Here is a 20,832-nt window from a genome sequence, read left to right on the forward strand (position 1 = left end):
AAAATTAAACCTTAAAAAACACTATGCAGGGAATTCCCATTATCACTCCATTAGATCCAATAGCAGATGAATTTGTACATAGTGGCCTTAAAAACAAATCAGTGTTTAATCCCCCAAAAAGTTACTAATTTTATTGAGGTATTCAAAAAAGATCATCCAAGATAAGCTAAAAAAAATAAAAAAAACGTATATGGTAAGGCATTCAAAAACTAGGACAACAGATTGTAGTTAGACCTGCAAATAAAGGGTGGGATTAATATTACTCAGAAAAGAATATAACAAACAGGTGCACAGACAATTAGCCGACACCACTACGTCTAAAAAAAAAAATTCAATCCAATGCCACAGGTAAATTAAAAAGGGAACTTGCTGATTGGATAAAAAGGGAGGTGGTTAAATTCCACAAACTCCGAAAATACCAGTAAAAATAGGATTTTTGTACTCACCGTAAAATCCATTTCTCCGAGTTCATAGACGGACACAGCAGCAATTGACCTTAGGGTATTATCCTTCCTTTTAGGAGATAGACTAGGCAGAAAACAGCACGCTAAATGTTAAAAACACTTCTCACAGTACCTCCCAGGGGGCGGGTCCCCCGCGTACATCCCTCTCTCTGCCTCATGCAGCCCCAGTTCGTAAACAAGCAATACAAACAAAGGAGGGGCGGGTGCTGTGTCCGTCCATGAACTCAAGAGAAAAAAATACATTTTACGGTGAGTACAAAAATCCTATTTTCTCTTCCGTTCATGGACGGACACCGCAGCAATTGACCTTAGGGACGTCCCCAAGCAGTGTCAAAAATCGAGGGGTGGGAAAACACAGCAAACCAAAACTTCACCCCAAACAAACCAGAGTTCCTCAACGGAGGAACTTCAACCTTAAACAGCCGCCTGTAAAACCTTGCGGCCAAAGGAGGCATCCGAAGATGCACTCACATCCACCTTGTAAAACTTTGAGAAGGTGTGGATTGACGACCAGGTCGCTGCCTTACACACCTGTAAAACAGACACTTGATGGCGGAAAGCCTAAGAGGCACCAATCGCCCTGGTCGAATGCGCCAAAATCGGGAAGGGGGGCGCCCGCCCCTTTAGGGCATAGGCCTGAAGCACGACCTGTCTGATCCACCTAAAAATGGTGGCCGACGAGACCGCCAGACCCTTCTTAGGACCAGTCACCGACACGAACAGTGAATCCGACCTCCGAAAACGAAGCCGTCGCAGACAAGTACACCCATAGGGCTCGAACCACGTCCAAGGAATGCAACGTGGCTCCCTTCGGGTTCTTCGGCCGAGGACATAAAGTTGGAAGAACAATGTCCTCATTAATGTGAAAAGCCGAAACAACCTTAGGAAAGAATGACGGCTGTGGCCGCAGCACCACCTTATCCCTGTGGATGACCAAGTAGGGAGCCTTGCAAGACAAGGCCGCTAGTTCAGAGACTCATCTTACCGAAGTAATCGCCACCAGAAAAACCACCTTCTGAGACAGAGTCAACAAAAGAATTTTCCGAATGTCCTCAAACGGAGACTCTTGAAGTACCAAGAGGACTAAATTCAAGTCCCGTGGAGGCAGTGGAGGATGCACAGGAGGGGCCACATGCCGAACCCCCTACACAAACGTATGCACCAGAGAGTGCGCCGCCAAGGGTCGCTGAAAGTAAACAGCCAAGGCCGAGATCTGACCCTTAACCGTACTTAAGGCGAGAGCCTGATCCACTCCACACTGTAAGAACAGCAGAATCCGGGACATCACGTATGCACGAGGGTGCCAATTCATCTCCTCACACAAAGATGTAGGCCTTCCACGTACGATGGTAAATCTTCCGTGAAGTAGACTTCCGTGCTCGTAGCATGGTAGAAATCACCGAGTCCGACAAGCCTCGGTCCTTCAGCACCTGGCTCTCAACAGCCATGCCGTTAAAGGCAACGACTGTAAAGCAGGGTGAAAGATCGGACCCTGCGACAGCAGATCTTCTCGTAGAGGTAGACGCCAAGGAACGTCTACCACCAGATCCGCGTACCAGGGATGGCGTGGCCAATCCGGAGCGACCAGGATTGTTGGTATCCCCTATCCACTAACGATTGAACATTTTGTAGTCCAGTTCTAACCTTTTTGTACGGATGTTAAAATAATTTTTCAATAGACCATAATCTCACATTCAAGCCCCAACACATTATTCATTTGTCTATTTCAAGAATATATTGTTGGCACCAGCATAAAGATTTGCACATTCTCTTAGAAGTTTATATATCATAGTTTTTAAAGGAGTTGTAAAGGAAACATTTTTTTTGCCTAAAATTAATGTCGGCAAGGTAGACAGACAGAATAGTGTAATGATTCTGTTAAAAAACTAGTAAACATCTATTAAATTCCTTCATCTATATCACCGGCGTTCTAGTTTCTGTTCACTCATTCACTTCCTGGTTTGTGGCGCTCGTTCATGCAAGAACTACATTTCCCCAGTATGAATTGCGGGAAAGCCCAGTAATTCACACCTCCTTGAAGTCTCTAATACGTAGAGAGCGTCCTGCCGCACAGATGTAGTTCCCAGGAGGGAGGGGGGGGGGGGGGGAGCACGTCACTGACCACCGCAGTAAAGCCTCCATTCACGGTGGTGAGTAACAATCAGACAAGCAGGAAGTGAACAGAACAGAGAAGAAATAGGAGCAACTTCTGAGGAAAAACGAACAATGAGGAAGTGAAAAGAGGAATGTCTGCAGGTAAAGGATGCTTATTATAAAAAAAAAAAAAAAAAAAAAAAAAAAACAGTTAGGCTTACCGGTAACTCTGTTTCTAGGAGTCTTCCAGGACAGCCTCTTGAGACCTTGGGCTCCTCCCTCCGGGACAGGAAACACATACACCCTTTTCTTTAAAAGGCAGTCCTCCAGGTCTCCTCCTCAGTTTGCCCGAGAAATAACAGAAGATCCTGAAAGACACAATCTACTAACATATCGTTAGATCATTACCACAATACCAGTACCTAAATTGACAACGGGTGGGAAAAAACTCTGGCTGTCCAGGAAGACTCCTAGAAACAGAGTTACCGGTAAGCCCAACTCAGGTTTTTCTCTAGTCGTCTTCCAGGACAGCCTCTTGAGATGACAAGCAAGAAACGTACTAGTTTTTTTGGGGAGGGACCACTGTCTAGAGGACCCTCCGTCCGAAGGCCTGATCTTTGTCTGACAGCAAGTCCAACCGATAATGTCTTGCAAAGGTTGAGTAAGATGTCCAGGCTGCCGCCTTACAGATCTCTTCCGGGGAAGCTCCGGCTCGCTCTGGAAAACTGCAACTGCCCGGGTAGAATGGGCTTTGACTGTAGGTGGTTCCTTACCCCCTAACTGATAAGCCTCAGTAATCAACATCCTAAGCCACCTGGCGATAGAAGATTTTGATGTCCCGTAGCCTTTACGGGCACCCGAAAAATTAACAAAAAGGGAATCACTAAGCCTGGACTCCTTTGTGATTTCTAAATAAAATAAAAGTTTTTTCTTTTAACATCCAATAAGGACAACAATTCCCCCTCATCATCATCTGAAGAGGAATAAAGAGTTGGCAGTATAATATCCTGAGTTCTGTGAAAGGTCGATGCCACTTTAGGCAAGAAACTAGGATCCGTCCCAAGAATGACCCTGTCATTCAAAATTTTTAGGAAGGGCTCTCTAATAGAAACTAACTAACTCTCCTGGCTGAGATTAAAGCCACTAGAAACACTGTTTTTAACGTGACATGCTTTAATGAAGATTCCTCCAGTGGCTCAAACGGTTTGTTGGCAAGAGCTTTCAGTACCAGTGAAAGATCCCAAGTGGGGCAGGCTCTGACTAACGGGCTTGGACCTTGACAAGCTTTTGGAAAAATTTCTAACGAAACGATCTTGCTGAAAAGGAGTCTCCAAAAAAATACTTAAGGCAGCCGCCGGGTGCTGATGGATAAGCCTAGCTCCACCCCTGCCTGCAAAAAATCAAGTACTGCTGGGATGTTAGGCCGAGCCAACCCCTGCTCCATCTTCCAGGAATTGAACTTCTTCCAGATCTTGGAGTAGATTGCCCTTGTTACCGGTTTACGACATTCCAGGAGGGTCTTAACCACCCTATCTGAAAAACCATGGGCCTTCAAAAGTTGTTCTTCAGAAACCAAGCGGTCAGTTTCAGACTCTTTATCTGAGGATGAAGGACTGGACCTATGGATAATAGGTTTTCTCTCTCCGGCAGCGTCCAAAGTGGATACAGGGCCAGTCTTTTCAGGCTGGCGAACCATGGCCGCTTGGGCCAAAAAGGCGTGACCATAATCAAGTCTGCAGGTTCCCTGAGAAACTTCCAAATCACCTTGGGGATTAACCTTACTGGAGGGGAAGACATAGGCCAGGCTGAAATGCCAGGGATGGGCGAAGGCATCTATTCCCTTCGCTCTGTCCTGTGGGTGAATAGAGAAGAACACTGGAGTCTTCCTGTTCCCTTCTGCTGCAAATAGGTCCACCTCTGGTAGTCCCCAGAGAGACACTATTTGTTTGAATACTCCCCTGTGCAGAGAACACTCGTCTTGATTTATGGGTTGTCTGCTGAGGAAAATCGGCCAGGGTATTTAGAGAACCCTTCAAGTGGACTGCCGAAAAGCACACTAGATTTTTCTCTGCCCAACTTAGAATTTGTGCAGCCGTGGCCTGAAGGGCTGGACTCCTTGTGCCCCCTTGTTTGTTTATGTAGGCGACCGTGGCAGCGTTGTCTGTTCTGACTTGTAGGTGCTGTCCCACTAAACGGGACCCTTAGAACGGCCAACAGCTCCTTTTGGTTTGACGACCGTAGGACTTCCGAGGAAGACCATCGTCCCTGGGTCCAATCTTCTTCCAAGTGGGCTCCCCAACCCTTTCTGCTGGCGTCGGTGGTCAGCACCAAGGCTGCTGGAGGATCCCAGGAAAGACCCTTCTCTAGGTTCCCTCTGGACCGCCACCACCACAGATCTCTCTTGATGTTTGGAATAGGCATTGGAAGGTCCAATCCCTCCTTCCTGCCATTCCAATGTTTGAGCATAAGACCCTGTAAGGGGTGTAGATGGGACCTGGCCCAGGGCACCGCCAGGAAACAAGCCGACATAAGGCCCAAAACTCTCATCACTTCTCTGATGTTGGCCCCCAGATTTGTCTGAAGCTGAGCAATCGCCCGCTCTAGCTTGAGAATCTTCTCCTGAGGAAGGAAAATCCTCCTCTCTACTGAGGAGATTCTGTACCCCAGATATATGACTTCTTGGGAAGGTACTAGCTGTGATTTTTCCTTGTTGACCAGCCATCCTAAGGAGCGCAGGAAGGACAGGGCTACCTTCAGGTCGCTCTCTAGTTGGGGACCTGACGGGGCTACAAACAAGAGGTCGTCCAGGTATGGAATTACCGTGATGCCCTGGATTCTCAGGGGCGCCAAGGCCTCCACTAGGACTTTGGAGAATATCCTTGGGGAGGAGGAAAGCCCGAAGGGGAGGGCCCTGAACTGAAAATGCTTGATGGCTGACCCCATCTTCACCGCTAGCCTCAGGAATTTTTGACTTTCCGGGCAAATCGGGATATGCAAGTATGCATCTCTGAGGTCCACCGTGGCCATAAAACAATTTGGAAAAATAAGATTGGTCACCGAAAATATCGACTCCATTCTGAATTGCTTGTACCTGACAAAACCTGTTTAGGGGACGAAGGTTTAATATCAGTCTAATTCTCCAGAGGGTTTTTTCACCACGAAAACGTGGGAATACACCCCCTGACCTACTTCCGTCTGGGGCACCTCTTTTAAGACCCTCTGGTCCAATAGGTCTCCCAGAAGGAGGCCCAAAGCCTCCACTTTCTCCCGATCCCTTGGGAGTCGAGTGACCAAAAATACCAGAGGGGAGGGGGGGGGAAAGAATTCCAGCCTGTAGCCGTTTATGATGTCTTGAACAAACGGACTGACTGTAGACTCTGTCCATTGCAAGAGGAACTCCCCCAACCTTCCTCCCTCAGGGACCTGGGCGTCACTGGGATTTGGGGATAGCCTGAGGAGGGTTAAACAAGATTCCTCCTCTACCTCGTCCCTTCTGGCCTGACCAGTGTTTTTTAGGACGGGTATTGCTATCTTTCTGGTTCTGCTTGAACCCTCGAAAAAAACGTCTGTTCCCATCTTTTTTCTTTCTTTCGGGAAAGGCTTTTTTCTTGTCCTGCGTTCTTTCCAACGCTTCTTGGAGGCCAGGGCCAAACAGAGGGTCTCCTGAAAACGGCAAGCCACAGAGTTTTAGCTTAGATGTGGCATCCCCGGTCCAGGTCTTCAACCAGACCGACCTTCTGGCTGCGTTAACCAACGCTGCTGATCTAGCTGCTAGCTTCACAGATTCTGAGGAAGCATCTGCTAGAAAGCCCACTGCCTTCATGAGCCACGGAAACTATTTCAAAATCTGTTGCCTGAAAGTACCGGCTGTGATGTGAGCTTGAAGCTGGTTGAGCCAGCATTCCAAATTTCTGGCTACGCATGTAGCCGCTAGCGCTGGTTTCAATGCTATAGTGGAAGCATCCCATGCTCTCTTGAGTAGGATTTCACCCCTTTTATCCATGGGGTCCTTAAGAGACCCTAGGTCAGTGATGGTGAACCTTGGCACCCCTGATGTTTTAAAACTACATTTCCCATGATGCCCTTGCACTCTGCAGTGTAGTTGAGCATCATGGGAAATGTAGTTCCAAAACATCTGGGGTGCCAAGGTTCGCCATCACTGCCCTAGGTCATCGAAAGCCAGGTCAGTTCTTTTAGAAACCCTGGCCAAAGGCGCATCCAGTTTCGGGACCTTGTTCCAGGGCTGAGATGCGTCATCCTCAAAAGGAAATCTCTGTTTTAAATTTCCCGCAAAAAAAGGCCTTTTTTCTGTCTGCTCCCACTCCAGCAAGATCGCTTCCACAAGCGACTTGTGAACAGGGAAAACCCTGGTCTTTTGAGCACCGCACCCCTGGTATAACTGGTCGTGCTTAGACAACTGGACAGGTTCCTCTCGGATCTCGAAGGTTTCATAAATCGCCTTAAGCAAGTCTCCTACATCATCCAGAGACAGCTTGTACCTAGTCCCCCTGGAGGAGTCTCTGAGCCAGATGCTGAATCTACCTGGGAGGAAGCCTGGGATCGTGTAGACCCGTCTGCCTCCTCTTCCTCATGCTCAGACACCCCAGCTGGTGCTGCCAAGGATGGTGCACTAGAGGCCCTGTAAATGGGGGACGGCATCTGCACCCTGTCCATCATGCCCCTGAAAGACCTAAAGGTGGATGCTAGTTCATCCTTGACAGAAGCTAAGACTTTGTGGCATTCTGCCGAGGAGTCATCCTTAACTAAGCTGGCGATGCACTCTGCACATAGAGGCTTTTTCCAGTTAGAGCTTAATTTCTCCCCACATACAGCGCACTTTCTTTTAGGGACTTGGACCGGTGTCTTGTCCTGAGCTTTGATCTGAAAGTAAACAAACAGCCAGGACAACAGTCCATCAGAAAACATCCCCCTGACCATACACCACTGTGCTCATTACCTGGGAGATGCCGGAGCCGGTGGACCCGGAGTCTGTAGCCGCCCTCGCTTCCTCCACCAGTCCTGGTGTCCTGTGCAGCCCAGCTGCGCTTGTAACACACCGCTCCGGGTGCCTACGTTCCTCTGCTGCGCATGTGTCGGACGGGACCACATCCGGCGGCGCCCCTTGATGACGATGTTCCTATGACGCACTTCCACCTCTTGGAACGCATCCGCCCCGCCCCTCAGCGCCGCTCCGGAAGGAGGAAGTCTGCAGTGCAGAGCGGCATGGCTAAGCCAGCGTCACTCGCCGCCATCGCTGCTGTACCTTCGCTGGGAATACCAACGCCGGCCATGGTCTCAGGTACTGGGGACAAGGGGGGGGTGCCTGTCAGCAAGGGTTCCCGCTCTCCCCGAGCGTAAAGGACAGCAGTGGGAATCGGTGACCTCCTCTTCCGAGTAGGAACAGAGGGGTACCAAGGCAGAGAGGGAAGTCCAGCAGATCTTAGTCCCTGACGTGCTCCTTCCCTTCTGGCAGGAAACACAATAACTGAGGAGGAGACCTGGGAGGACTGCCTTTTAAAGCAAAAAGGTGTACGTGTTTCCTGTCCCAGAGGGAGGAGCCCAAGGTCTCAAGAGGCTGTCCTGGAAGACGACTAGAGAAAATGTTTTCCTTTACAACCCCTTTAATGCATTAGGTATTTATTTCATGTATTGTAAATTTTAATGATTATTTTCTATATTGTTGCAATAATGTCTTCTAGATGTTTGTAATAATGAATGTAATGCCGTATTCTGTTACCAAGTTAAAGCAGGTGTTAGCCTGTTGGATCGCGAGTGGCGGGAAATTGATTTTGTGTCCAGGTTTTTTAGAGTCTTCTGTCTAGTGACCGGAATGCTTCCTGATGACGTAGCGATACGGAACATATGTAGAGGTGCCTTCCGGTCACATCCCTTCCAGGTCCTAGTTTTACATTCAGCGGCAGTGGAATGCACGCTAATTCCCAGTGTGAGCAGGGCAGAGTGCGGCGTCCAGTCGGCCAACATGCCCCATATCCTAGTGCAGGCATACCAGGGGTGTATTTAGGTTTTGTGCCGCCCTAGGCCTGGTAAAACTTGCGCACCCCCTACTTTATATATGATGCACCCCTTCCTTTTTAAGACCCGCCCTGTCATTTTCATGGGAGGACAGAGGGACAGGATGGGATGAGCACAGGGGGGACAGGATGGGATGAGCACAGGGGGGACAGGATGGGATGAGCACAGGGGGGACAGGATGGGATGAGCACAGGGGGACATGAGGACAGAGGGACAGGATGGGATGAGGACAGGATGGGGACAGGACAGGATGGGGATGAGGACAGGATGGGGATGAGGACAGGGGGACAGGATGGGATGAGCACAGGGGGACAGGATGGGATGAGCACAGGATGGGATGAGCACAGGGGGACAGGATGGGATGAGCACAGGGGGACATGAGGACAGAGGGACAGGATGGGGATGAGGACAGGATGGGGATGAGGACAGGATGGGGATGAGCACAGGGGGACAGGATGGGATGAGCACAGGGGGGACAGGATGGGATGAGCACAGGGGGGACAGGATGGGATGAGCACAGGGGGGACAGGATGGGATGAGCACAGGGGGGACAGGATGGGATGAGCACAGGGGGGACAGGATGGGATGAGCACAGGGGGGACAGGATGGGATGAGCACAGGGGGGACAGGATGGGATGAGCACAGGGGGGACAGGATGGGATGAGCACAGGGGGGACAGGATGGGATGAGCACAGGGGGACAGGATGGGATTTTGCCGCCCCCCGCAAAGTGCCGCCCTAGGCCTGGGCCTTGTCGGCCTAGGCCATAATACATCACTGGGGCATACAGGCACACAACGTAAGCAAGAATTTTTTTTGGTACATTCTTGTTTTAAATAAATGTAGTATTTAGAGCTGCACGATTCTGGGAAAAATTAGAATCTCGATTCTTTTGTATGAAATGAAGATCACGATTCTCAAAAATGTATTTATTTAAAGTTATTTTCAACACAAAAACGGAGCTTATGTGGTTAAATACAGTATATGTAAATCTGACGGACTGTTTACATGTTAAATTTTAAAAGCCGCAACAAACCTGCTGACCTTACATGGTTGCTAATGTGAAAGAACAGCTCTGATATTCACATTTAACTAAATGTGAAAATCAGGTGTTCCGTCACATTAGCAAGCATGTAAGGTTTGCTGCTGCTTTTAAAATTTAACATGTAAACAGTCTGTCAGATTTAAATATACTGTATTTAACCACATAAGCTCCGTTTTGTGTTTAAAATAACTGTTGGGTGTAACAAGATGTCCGCTTGCCCCCTTCTCACTAGTGTGAGGTGGAGCAAGATGGTGGCGACGAAACGTCACTTGCTGACGAGACGTCACTTGCTTACAAGACAGCCGCCGCTCCAGAGCTAGGGCGAAGCCGGTGACTTTCCTATGGTCGCACCTGCAAATCGCGGGTCATCCAGCCTGGAGATCGCGGTGGGTGGTATATCGTGAGAGATTATATATATATATATATATATATATATATATATATATATATATATATATATATATATATATATATATATATATATATATATATATATATATATATATATATATATATATATATATATATATATATATATATATATATATATATCTCTAAATATATATATAAATATATGTGTGATGTGGTTGAGAGGAGAGCACAGATTGGAAGGTCTGCGATTCCCTACCAGGCTGCAAGATTGCAGCATAAGCATTTTCTGATGACCTTTTTAGCTAAATAAGTCATGGGCATCTGGTGAGCAGATCTTTTATATGAGCATGTTGGGTGTTTATTGAAAGTCTATAAGCGGTGGAAGATATCTATATCTAAATTTTTATAAATTATCTTCACACAAATGGAGCTTTTTTTGGTGGAATTAAAATCACTGCTGGGATTTATACATTTTTTTTACAAAAAATAAAAAAAAAAGAGCGAAAAGTTTTTCTTAGTTTTATTTAGTAAATTTTGTAAATAAGTACATTTTCACCTTCACTGATGGGCACCGACAAGGTGGCACGAATATGCCACACTTATGGGCACCGATAGGCAGCATTGACGGACACTGATAGGCGGCAACTGATGTGCGGCACCGATTGCTGGCACTTTATAGTAGGGCCGAAACAACTAATTGATTAATCGACAACTAATCGATTATGAAATCAATCGATTGCAATTTTCATTTAATTGGCCAGTAACATAATTGGGTTAAAAAAAACAAATTATCCCCTCAATACAAAAAAGCACATTGCTACTGTAAATATCACTTTCACTGTCCCACAGTAAAAAATAACCCCTTACAGTAGCGATTATTTGCGCTTTTTGTACTTATTTTTGTTTTTTTAACCCCATTATGTTACTAAACATCTCAGGCCCGGGTTCACACCTCTGTTTTTGGTGCTTTTTGCAGAAACATACAACAGTTCATTTACATGTTTTCCTATGGGACACGTTCACATCCATGATTTTTTTTCAGCTGCTGCGTATTTGGAAAGGGCAAGGACTTTAACGCAAAACGGTGCTATTTTGTTTTTTTTGGTTCAATATACTTCAATGGAGAAGCTGCAGAAAAGCATGTAATGTGTTTTTGCTCCAATTTGTGTTTTGTAATCTGCCCAACAAATTGGCCCCAAATTTTTTTTTTTAACCACTTGACAACTGGGCACTTAAACCCACTTAATAACCAGACCAATTTTCAGCTTTCGGTGCTCTCACATTTTGAATGACAATAACTCAGTCATACAACACTGTAACCAAATGAAACTTTTGTCCTTTTTTTCCCACAAATGGAGCTTTCTTTTGGTGGTATTTGATCACCTCTGCGGTTTTTATTTTTTTCGCTATAAATGAAAAAAAGAACGAAAATTTTGTAAAAAAATTAATTTTTCTTCATAAATTTGGCCTAAAATGTATACTGCTACATATCTTTGGTTAAAAAAAAAAAAATTTGGATATTATTTAGTCTGGGTGAAAGTTATAAGGTCTACAAGCTATGGTACCAATTACTGAAAATTGATCAATTTGATCACACCTGAAGTACTGATGGCCTCTCTCGAGACCCTAACATGCCAGAAAAGTACAAATACCCCCCAAATGACCCCTTTTTGGAAAGAAGACATTCCAAGGTATTTAGAAAGAGGCATGGTGAGTTTGAAGTTGTAATTTTTTCCCACAATTCTTTGCAAAATCAAGATTTTTTTTTTTTTTTTTTCACAAAATGTTCATATTCGCAGGTTATTTCTCACACACAGCATATGCATACCACTAATTACACCCCAAAACACATATTGCGCAGGGGTGGCATGCAGAGTATTGCGCAGGGGGTGGCATGCAGAGTATTGCGCAGGGGGTGGCATGCAGAGTATTGCGCAGGGGGGTATGCAGAGTATTGCGCAGGGGGGGTATTGCAGAGTATTGCGCAGGGGGGGTATTGCAGAGTATTGCGCAGGGGGTTTCAGGGATGGCTGAGCAGGGATGGATGGATCTGTGACTGCAATAGTCACAGATCCATCCACAGCGCTGCTGACACCCGCGCTCCCCCTCTCACACTGTTCCGCTCGGTACAGAGAGAGGAGGGAGGAACCGGCGTCTTCAAAAGACGCCGGTTTGTTTACATGTGATCGCGCCGTCATTGGACGGCGCGATCACATGGTAAAAGACCACTGTTATTGGTCAATTACCTTGATCTGTGTAGCGCCGGGTCTCATAGACCCGGCGCGCACAGAATTTTCTGTGTGCGCGCCCGAGGCGGCGCGCATTCCTGCTTCTGCTGGGCGCCGTTTCAGAACGGCGACCCCCAGTTAAGCAACCACCTTGCCGCCGTTTTTGGACGGCGGCTGGTGGTTAAATGCATTTTTTTTTTTTTTAAAGGCCATTATCCGATTAATCGATTAATCTAAACAATAATCTGCCAACTAATCGATTATCAAAATAATCGTTAGTTGCAGTCCTACTTTATAGTAATCAGGGCACCAATAATCAGTGCCCAGATTACCTCTCTTTTTGCCCCTGCGAAGGAGATGCCGCTGATCGGCTCTCCTCGCCACACACACTGTCAGTGTGAGGCGATTACAGCAGATTACCGGCACTTCCTGTATTTATATGTGACTGGCTGTGATTGGACACAGACGATCACATGGTTTAACAGCCGTGTCGGGGGCTCTTGACAGAGATTGGGGGTCGCAACATGTCCTAGCAACACGCCTTGACTGCCATGTGCCCCCATGGGAGTGACCGTTCGGGTGCGCCATCATACGATGTCCACCCAGAACGAGAGCCGCACCGCCCCTCAGTCATTTGACAGAGGGGGGGGGGGGGCGGCAAGTGGTTAAACTGTGTCAGCAGTGTAGCAAAGGGGATCTGCAATTGAAAAGATAGCTAGATCCTGGATTTCAGCTTTAACCACTTAAGCCCCGGACCAAAATGCAGGTAAAGGACCAGGCCCCTTTTTGCGATTCAGCACTGCATCGTTTTAACTGACAATTGCGCGGCCGTGCGTCGTGGCCCCCAAACAAATTTGCCGTCCTTTTTTTTCCCACAAATAGAGCTTTCTTTTGGTGGTATTTGATCACCTCTGCGGTTTTTATTTTTTGCACTATAAACAAAAATAGAGCGACAATTTTGAAGAAAAAATACTTTTTGCTATAATAAATATCCCCCAAAAAATATATTAAAAAATTTTTTTTTTTTTCTCAGTTTAGGCCGATACGTATTCTTCTACATATTTTTTGGTAAAAAAAAAAAAAAAAATCGCAATAAGCGTTTATCAGTTGGTTTGCGCAAAATTTATAGCGTTTACAAAATAGGGGATAGTTTTATTGCATTTTTATTGGTAGTTAACCACAGGGGGCGCTGAAGGAGTTATGATTCACATAGTGTGTTTACAACTGTAGGGAGGTGTGGCTGTAGGAGTGACGTCATCGATTGTGTCTCCCTTTTAAGGGGATGACACGATCGATGCAGCCACCACAGTGAAGCACGGGGAAGCCATGTTTACACGCGGCTCTCCCCATTCTTCAGCTCCGGGGACCGATCGCAGGACCCCAGCGGCGATCGGGTACGCCCGCGACCCACGGCTGCCCAGCCGTGCCATTCTGCTGACCTATATATGCAGGAGGCGGTCCTTAAGTGGTTAATCTGGAACCAATAACCTACCAGGTTGTGTTTAAAGTGTGGGAAGAAATTGGAATACCTGGGAGGAAACGCATGCAAGCACAGGGGGAACAAGGCAGAAATGCTAACCACTAGACCAGCCTTTTTCAACTAGGATGCCCAGGCACCCTGGGGTTCCTTGAGGCTTCTTCAAGAGTGCCTTGGAAAAATGCCTAAGGGCCCTTTCACACGGGTGGATCAGTAATGATCCGCTCTGTGTGTCCGCAAAAGCTCAGCGGGGATCCTCCATAAAATCCCTGCTGAGCTGGCAGGGCGGTCCCCGAACACTGTGCAGGGACCGCCCTGTCTTTCCTCCGCTCTCCCCTATGGGGGATCGGATGAACACGGACCGTATGTCCGTGTTCATCCGATCCAGCAGACGGAAGAAAAATAGGATTTGCTTCCGTCCGCAAATGCGGATCTTTGCGGAGGCGGACGATTACGGGTCCGCTGACACCCGTAATCACATAGGGACCATGTATGTCCCGCAACGGACGGATGAAAATGCGGACATACGGTCCACACGTGTGAAAGGGCCCTAAAAATGTATCAAAAGTTTTATACAAGCCAGTGGGTGGATGAAGCCTGCCTTTTAGTTACACAAAGCCACGGGTTTTCATTTTGCACTATTACAAATAGACACTGGCATATTAACCACTTCTATATCAGGGCCAGGCACTTACCCCCCTTCCTTCCCAGGACAATTTTTAGTTTTCAGCGCTGTCGCACTATGAATGACAATTGCGCGGTCATGCTACACTGTACCCAAACTTACTGTCATTACAAAGTTATTGTCATTTTCTTCCCACAAATAGGAGTTTTCTTTTGGTGGCATTTGTTCACCTCAGTGGTTTTTAGTTTTTGCGTGAACGAAAAAAAAAACGTCAGTTTAAACAAAAAAAAAACTGATGGGCACTGATAGGCGGCACTGAATAGGCAGCATTGATGAGGAGCTACTGATAGGCATTACTGATTTAGCACTGACAGGCTTTTTGTTGGGGGGCAGCTGGCAGGTGTAGGGCAGTGATTTACAACTTTTAATGGGGGCTGTGCCGATCAGCACAGAAACCCCCTCCCCCTGTGATATCCTGATCACTCCATATGACGTCCAGTCAGAATATCACAACCTCTTTGCTGCCGTCATTCTGCTATATGGCGGGCGGCAAGTGGATAACAACCAATGATGTCATCATTTGATAAGGAGGATGTCTGTTGCCTCCACAGCACTCTTGTTCAACCCTCCTGTGCTCCTCTTTCTCAGCACTGGGGTCACATTAGCTGACCGATGAGAAGAAATGGAGGGAGAAGAGAAACTGGAAATACTAGTAAATACCAGTGTGCAAAAGTGTTTTTGACAGTGCCAGTGTGAATGAGGCCAAAAGCGAGGTTCACACTTATGGTTTGTAAAAAAAAAAAAAAAAAAAAACACCACACACACACACACACACACACACACACACACACACTTTTAATGTGCTTTCATTTAAGAGTAGGGGGGGGGGGGGCCTGCATTGTTGTAACATATATTACATCTAGTTTTATAGGGGGGGGGTTAAGACACATGGAAGACAAAACACACGGGTGTAAATTTACCTACAGCAAATAATGGTAGCCGCCTTGTCGTGCATTAGATGGCACAGATGTATTGTATAATGGGACTTAGAATCGCTTCCTCAGACCGAAGCCTAGATGACCACACCCCTCACCTTACTCACCGAGTCATCCAGCACCTGCTGGCTCGGAATCCCCGAAGGCCCGTGCACATAGGGGCAGCCTTTAAATGCGAAGTCCTCTAACTCGGCTAGCAGCCCCTCCTTCTCCGGCCCCTCAGCCCGCACAATCTGTTTCAGACGAAACTGCACTTGGGCAAAATGTGAGGTAAGGGCGAGTAGAGACGAGTTAAGCAGCTCCTGCTCCTCTTCGAGCCTGCGCAGCTTGTCCACCATCTCTCCAGACATCCCAGCACAGTGCAGTCGGCCCGATCCCTCCTCACCTTCCGACTTCATCCCAACACCGAGCACCGCACTCTGCTCGTCTGCTTCTTCAGCCACTGCCCCGACCGGAGCCCATCGTTCTCGCGTTGAGGGCTCTCCATCGGACAGGGACATTTCGTCAGCAGACATTGCGAACTGTCACTAGGTTTACGCTAAACTACCATACTGAAAGGAAAGGAATCGTGCTACTGACGTCAGCTGTGGCACGAAAACCATTACCCCGTGTAAGACGCTACTGCGCTTGTGCCGGTGCACCTGTGCATTGCCATTAAATGTGATGGTCCGCCTCCATCACATCCCATTGGCTCACTCATGTCATGTGACATATAGACACGTCATCAGTCTCAGCTAGGCTATCATAGGGAGAGGATCTCCTCTCTCTGTGATAGAAACCGAGCGCAGAGTACTTCACGACGAGTACAGCTGACTCGGATTAACCCCTCACACGCCGATCGATCGGCTACACAGAGGGAGACACGAACTCCATCTAGATAACAGCAGCTGCGGCTCACGGCGGACACAGGCTGGTTGCGAGGAAGGGACAGCAACAAACTGTATCACATACACACAGGCTGGATGGGGGACACACAATGGATATCACAGATTGGATGTTTGGCACAGGGGGCACACCATGGGTATCACAGGCTGTATGTTTGGCACAGGGGACACACCCAGTGTTGCCAACCGTCCGTATTTTTACGGACAGTTCGTAAAAAACGGGCACTTTTTTCCTCGTTTGTAAATGTCTGTGGTTGTGGGCAGTGGCGGAACTACCGCCATAGCGACCCACGCGGGCGCTATGGGACCCACAGCCGAGTGGGGCCCGGTGAGGATGAAGAGCCCCGCCATGCCGTTCCGCCCGCTCCACTCCCCCTGCATTTAATGTGTGAGTGACATAAATAATTGTAAGCCTTGCCGCTGCGCAGTCCTGTGGAGGAAGAGGAGGCGGCGCTGGGAGGTTGTCACAACCTCGATCATCCAATTGTTTGGTCAGTAGGTGGTGAGCTCCCCCTCCCCTGGCTCCTCCCCTTCCCCGCGCTCTGCGAATCTCCTACCAAGTACCATGTGCAGAGCGCGGGTAATGCTGAGCAGCTCCTTGACTCCAGGATGGACGCCCGTAGTGTGGAAGACCTGCCAGAGCAACGCGATTAACGGCGAGCCAGTCTCGAGGTACTGTGCATCATCGGTCCGCTGCCCGACACTGACAGCATCCGATTCCCGCGACGTCACTCCCTGAACAAGGGCGCCCGAACATCCCTGCTACCAGCTGCCTGTGATGACCTCACACACAGCCCTAATGCTGTGATGCCACCTACTGTCTCATGTCATCATCATGCTTCTCGTCATCCCCCTGTTCCTGGCATCCCAGTGGGATGCCAGGAACAGGGGGATGACGAGGAGCACGATGATCCCACCATCCTACCTCTGAGGCCTGTCATACATTTTATCACCCCCTGTCATCTCCATCCTCCCCGTCACCTCTCTACCACCCACCCCTGTCATCTCCATCCTCCCCGTCACCTCCCTACCACCCACCCCTGTCATCTCCATCCTCCCCGTCACCTCCCTACCACCCACCCCTGTCATCTCCATCCTCCCCGTCACCTCCCTACCACCCACCCCTGTCATCTCCATCCTCCCCGTCACCTCCCTACCACCCACCCCTGTCATCTCCATCCTCCCCGTCACCTTCCTACCACCCACCCCTGTCATCTCCATCCTCCCCGTCACCTCCCTACCACCCACCCCTGTCATCTCCATCCTCCCCGTCACCTCCCTACCACCCACCCCTGTCATCTCCATCCTCCCCGTCACCTCCCTACCACCCACCCCTGTCATCTTCCTACCACCCCCTGTAATCTTCATACCACCCCACCCCCTTAAATTTACTGGTGCACATTACATATGATGGACGCAGGGACATTTTCTTTGGGGGGGGCACGTAGCTGGTCTTGCCTAGGGCGCCAAATTGCCTAGCACCGGCCCTGCCTGCACTGAGGGGAAAATTCCTGCCAGCCCGCTCCACTCCCCGCTGCACTGTGAGACAAATTGTTGCCAACCCGTTCTGCCCGCTCCGCGCTGCACTGTGAGGCAAATTGACGCCCACCCGCCAGCCAGCCCGCTCCACCTGTTCTGCCAGCACGCTCCATTCACCTGGGCGTTGCGGGCAGAACAGGAGAGCAGTCAGCGAGCGGGACAGTCAGCAGGTGAGCGGGCTTGCTTGCCAATCAGCGGGCGGGGGAGCAGAGAGATGACATCATCTGCATCATTGCAGTTCCGTCCCCACTGTGCGGGCAGCAGAGAGATTACATTATCTCTCTGCTGCCTGCCTTTACTCTGGGACACAGCAAGTGGCAATCCGCAATGTGTGGCAGGTGATGTGGCAAGTGACAATCTGCTACGTGTGGCAGGTGACGTTGTGGCAAGTGACAATGTGTGACAGGTGGCGTTGTGGCAAGTGACAATCTGCATTGTGTGGCAGGTGGCAAGTGACAATCCTCAATGTGTGACATCGTGGCAAGTAACAATCTGCAATGTGTGGCAGGTGACAACCCGCATCTGGTGACGCGGCAAGTGACAATCCGCATCTGAAGGCAGGTGACGTTGGCAAGTGACACGCTTGGGGCTCCTACTGATTCTGCAATATGGTGAGTTGAACTATTTTATATAACAATGTAATAATAGAAATTATGCACTTCAAGCATTTTTATTATTATTTTTTTTTTACTAGTAATGGCAGTCATCTGTTTTTTTTGTTTTGTTTTTTGTGAGACTGCGACATTGCGGTGGACAGGTCAGAAACGGTTGACACATTTTTGGGACCATTCACATTTATACAGTGATCTGTGCTATTAAAATGCACTGATTAATGTGTAAATGTCACTGTCAGGGAAGGGGTTAAATGTGTTCCCTGGGAGGTGTTTCTAACTGGGGGGGGTGGGACTGACTGGAGGAGGATAGAGCCATGACAGGTCCTCTTTATACTCCTACATACATGTATAGAGCCATGACAGGTCCTCATTATACTTCTATATACACGTATAATGCCATGACAGGTCCTCTTTATACTCCTATACATGTATAGAGCCATGACAGGTCCTCTTTAGTTATAATGATATTATGCACTTCAAGCATTTTTATTATTATGTGGGGCATTTTGGTGGGCGTGATTTTTTTTTCTGGGGGGGGGGGGGCCCATACAACATTTTGCTACGGGGCCCTGAAACTTCCAGGCCATAGCTGTTGAGTCAGCTGTCTGTCCCCTTCCCCATGCTCCTCTGTCGTCCCCCCTGCTTCTTTGTTCCCCCCAGGTGAGCGCTGCGGGGAGGGGGAGGAGGTGAGAGCTGCGGGAAGGGAGAGACAGAGGAGCAGAGGGGGGCGGCGATTCACTGTCACTGAAGCCGGCCCCCTGAGCCATCGGCCCACCGGGAAACTCCCTGTAGTCCCAATGGCCAGTCCATCCCTGAAAATAGCCGAGATCAGTTCGGCTTGGAACTGCACATGGAGATTGGAGGCAGGGGGTGATGGTGGCTGTGGTGGCACCGCAGAGGGGGATGGAGGCAGGGGGTGATTGGAGGCACTGCAGAGGGTGGGGGATGGAGACAGGGGTTGTCTCCCTATCACAGACATTTATGGACAGGGAGAAAGTGCCTTGTTTTTACGAACTGCCCGTAAAAATACTGGTGGTTGGCAACACTGCCGCAGCTGCTGTCATCTAGATGGAGTTCGTGTCTTCCTGTGTGTAGCCGATTGATCGGCGTGTGAGGGGCTAATCCGAGTCAGCTGTATTTGTCGTGCGTCTTGGTTTCTTTTGTCTGAAACCGGCGCAATAGCATCAAGGAGTACCGTTGTAGCATGAAAATCAGTATCCTGTGAAAGACGGTACCCCATGGCGTGCCCCCTGCTAGAAATGATCCCCAGCCATCTCTTTGAGCCTGAGAGACCGGCGTCATGACGTTTGTCTCTGGCAGATGTAAACACTGCCATTTTTTTTTTTATCTCGTGCTTTCCAGGGTACAGGAGATGTCTGGGCAGGGCTGGCCCAAAACATTGTGCTGCCTGGGTCCAAGAATGAAATGCTGCGCCCCCACCCCCCCAAAAAAAATCACACCCATCATAAGGCCCCCACATTTATTAAAGCTAAACTTAAATGGCAAGATGGTGAGGGGGTTCAGACAGAGGCAGATGTGGTGGGGGGTTCAGACAGAGGCAGCGGTGGTGGGGGATTCAGACAGAGGCAGCGGTGGTGGGAGGGGTTCAGTCAGAGGCAGTGGTGGTGGGTATGGGATCAATGGCTCTGGCATTTACTTGCTAACGGTGTCAGTCGTTGCCTCCAGCGATGCCTTTTCCCAACATGGGGTCTCTGCTCACAGCAGAAATCTCCTCCCCCTTCACGCTGTTGGTCGTCAGCTGACTTTCTCCTACAGTTTCTGCCTCTTGTCCCGACATGGCATTTGTCTGCAGTAGATGGGGGAGCCGCAGGGAGGATGGGCAGGCAGTCTGCTGTGTGGGTATGGCAGCGAGTGCTCTGCTCAAGGCTGGACTGGTACAAAGTTTGGCCCTGGACTTCATCCAGACCGGCCCACTTTACTCCAAACACCTGGTGTTGGCGCTTCAATTATCCCGACACCATGGTTGTTATGGTGTCAGGATAATTGAAGCATATTATTTCTATTATTACATTGTAATATAAAATTAAATAGTTCAACTTACCATAATGCAGAATCAGTGGGAGCGCTGAGCGTGTCACTTGCCACGTCACCTGTCAGCAGATGAAGCTTGTCACTTGCCACGTCACCTGTCAGCAGATGCAGCTGCGCCTTGAGGCGATTTAGTTCGCATTTGTAGCGCTATACAAGTTATTCACTCACACACTCGTCCGCAGATGTGCCTTGTAACTTGCCACGACACTTGTCAGTGAGTGCAGTGTGTCACTTGTCACGTCACTTGTCAGCGGATGCAGTGTGTCACTTGTCAGCGGATGCAGTGTGTCACTTGCTACGTCACTTGTCAGTGGATGCAATGTGTCACTTGTCAGCAGATGCAGCTTGTCACCTGCCACTGAGTCGAAGGGGGCCCCGTAAGGTAGGCTGTACGGGGCCCCATGATTTCTA

The 20,832-nt window shown here is 48.7% G+C and overlaps 1 protein-coding gene across 3 annotated transcripts in view; it reads right to left on the reverse strand.

Annotated features, from left to right (window-relative positions):
* RUNDC1 (RUN domain containing 1) overlaps window positions 1-15,964 on the reverse strand; it is a 239,369-nt gene extending 223,405 nt beyond the window's left edge. For 2 of the 3 annotated variants that reach the window (XM_040331856.1, XM_040331855.1), the window contains exon 1: window positions 15,440-15,964. In XM_040331856.1, the coding sequence (XP_040187790.1) occupies window positions 15,440-15,847 (408 nt within the window). In that variant the 5' untranslated portion in view covers window positions 15,848-15,964. Of the gene's footprint in view, window positions 1-15,430 lie in introns of all 3 variants that reach the window. The other variant, XM_040331854.1, reaches the window with a different exon arrangement.
* Window positions 15,965-20,832: the final 4,868 nt, after the last annotated feature.

Source organism: Rana temporaria, chromosome 12 (assembly GCF_905171775.1).
Source record: "Rana temporaria chromosome 12, aRanTem1.1, whole genome shotgun sequence".
Lineage (NCBI taxonomy): Eukaryota > Metazoa > Chordata > Amphibia > Anura > Ranidae > Rana > Rana temporaria.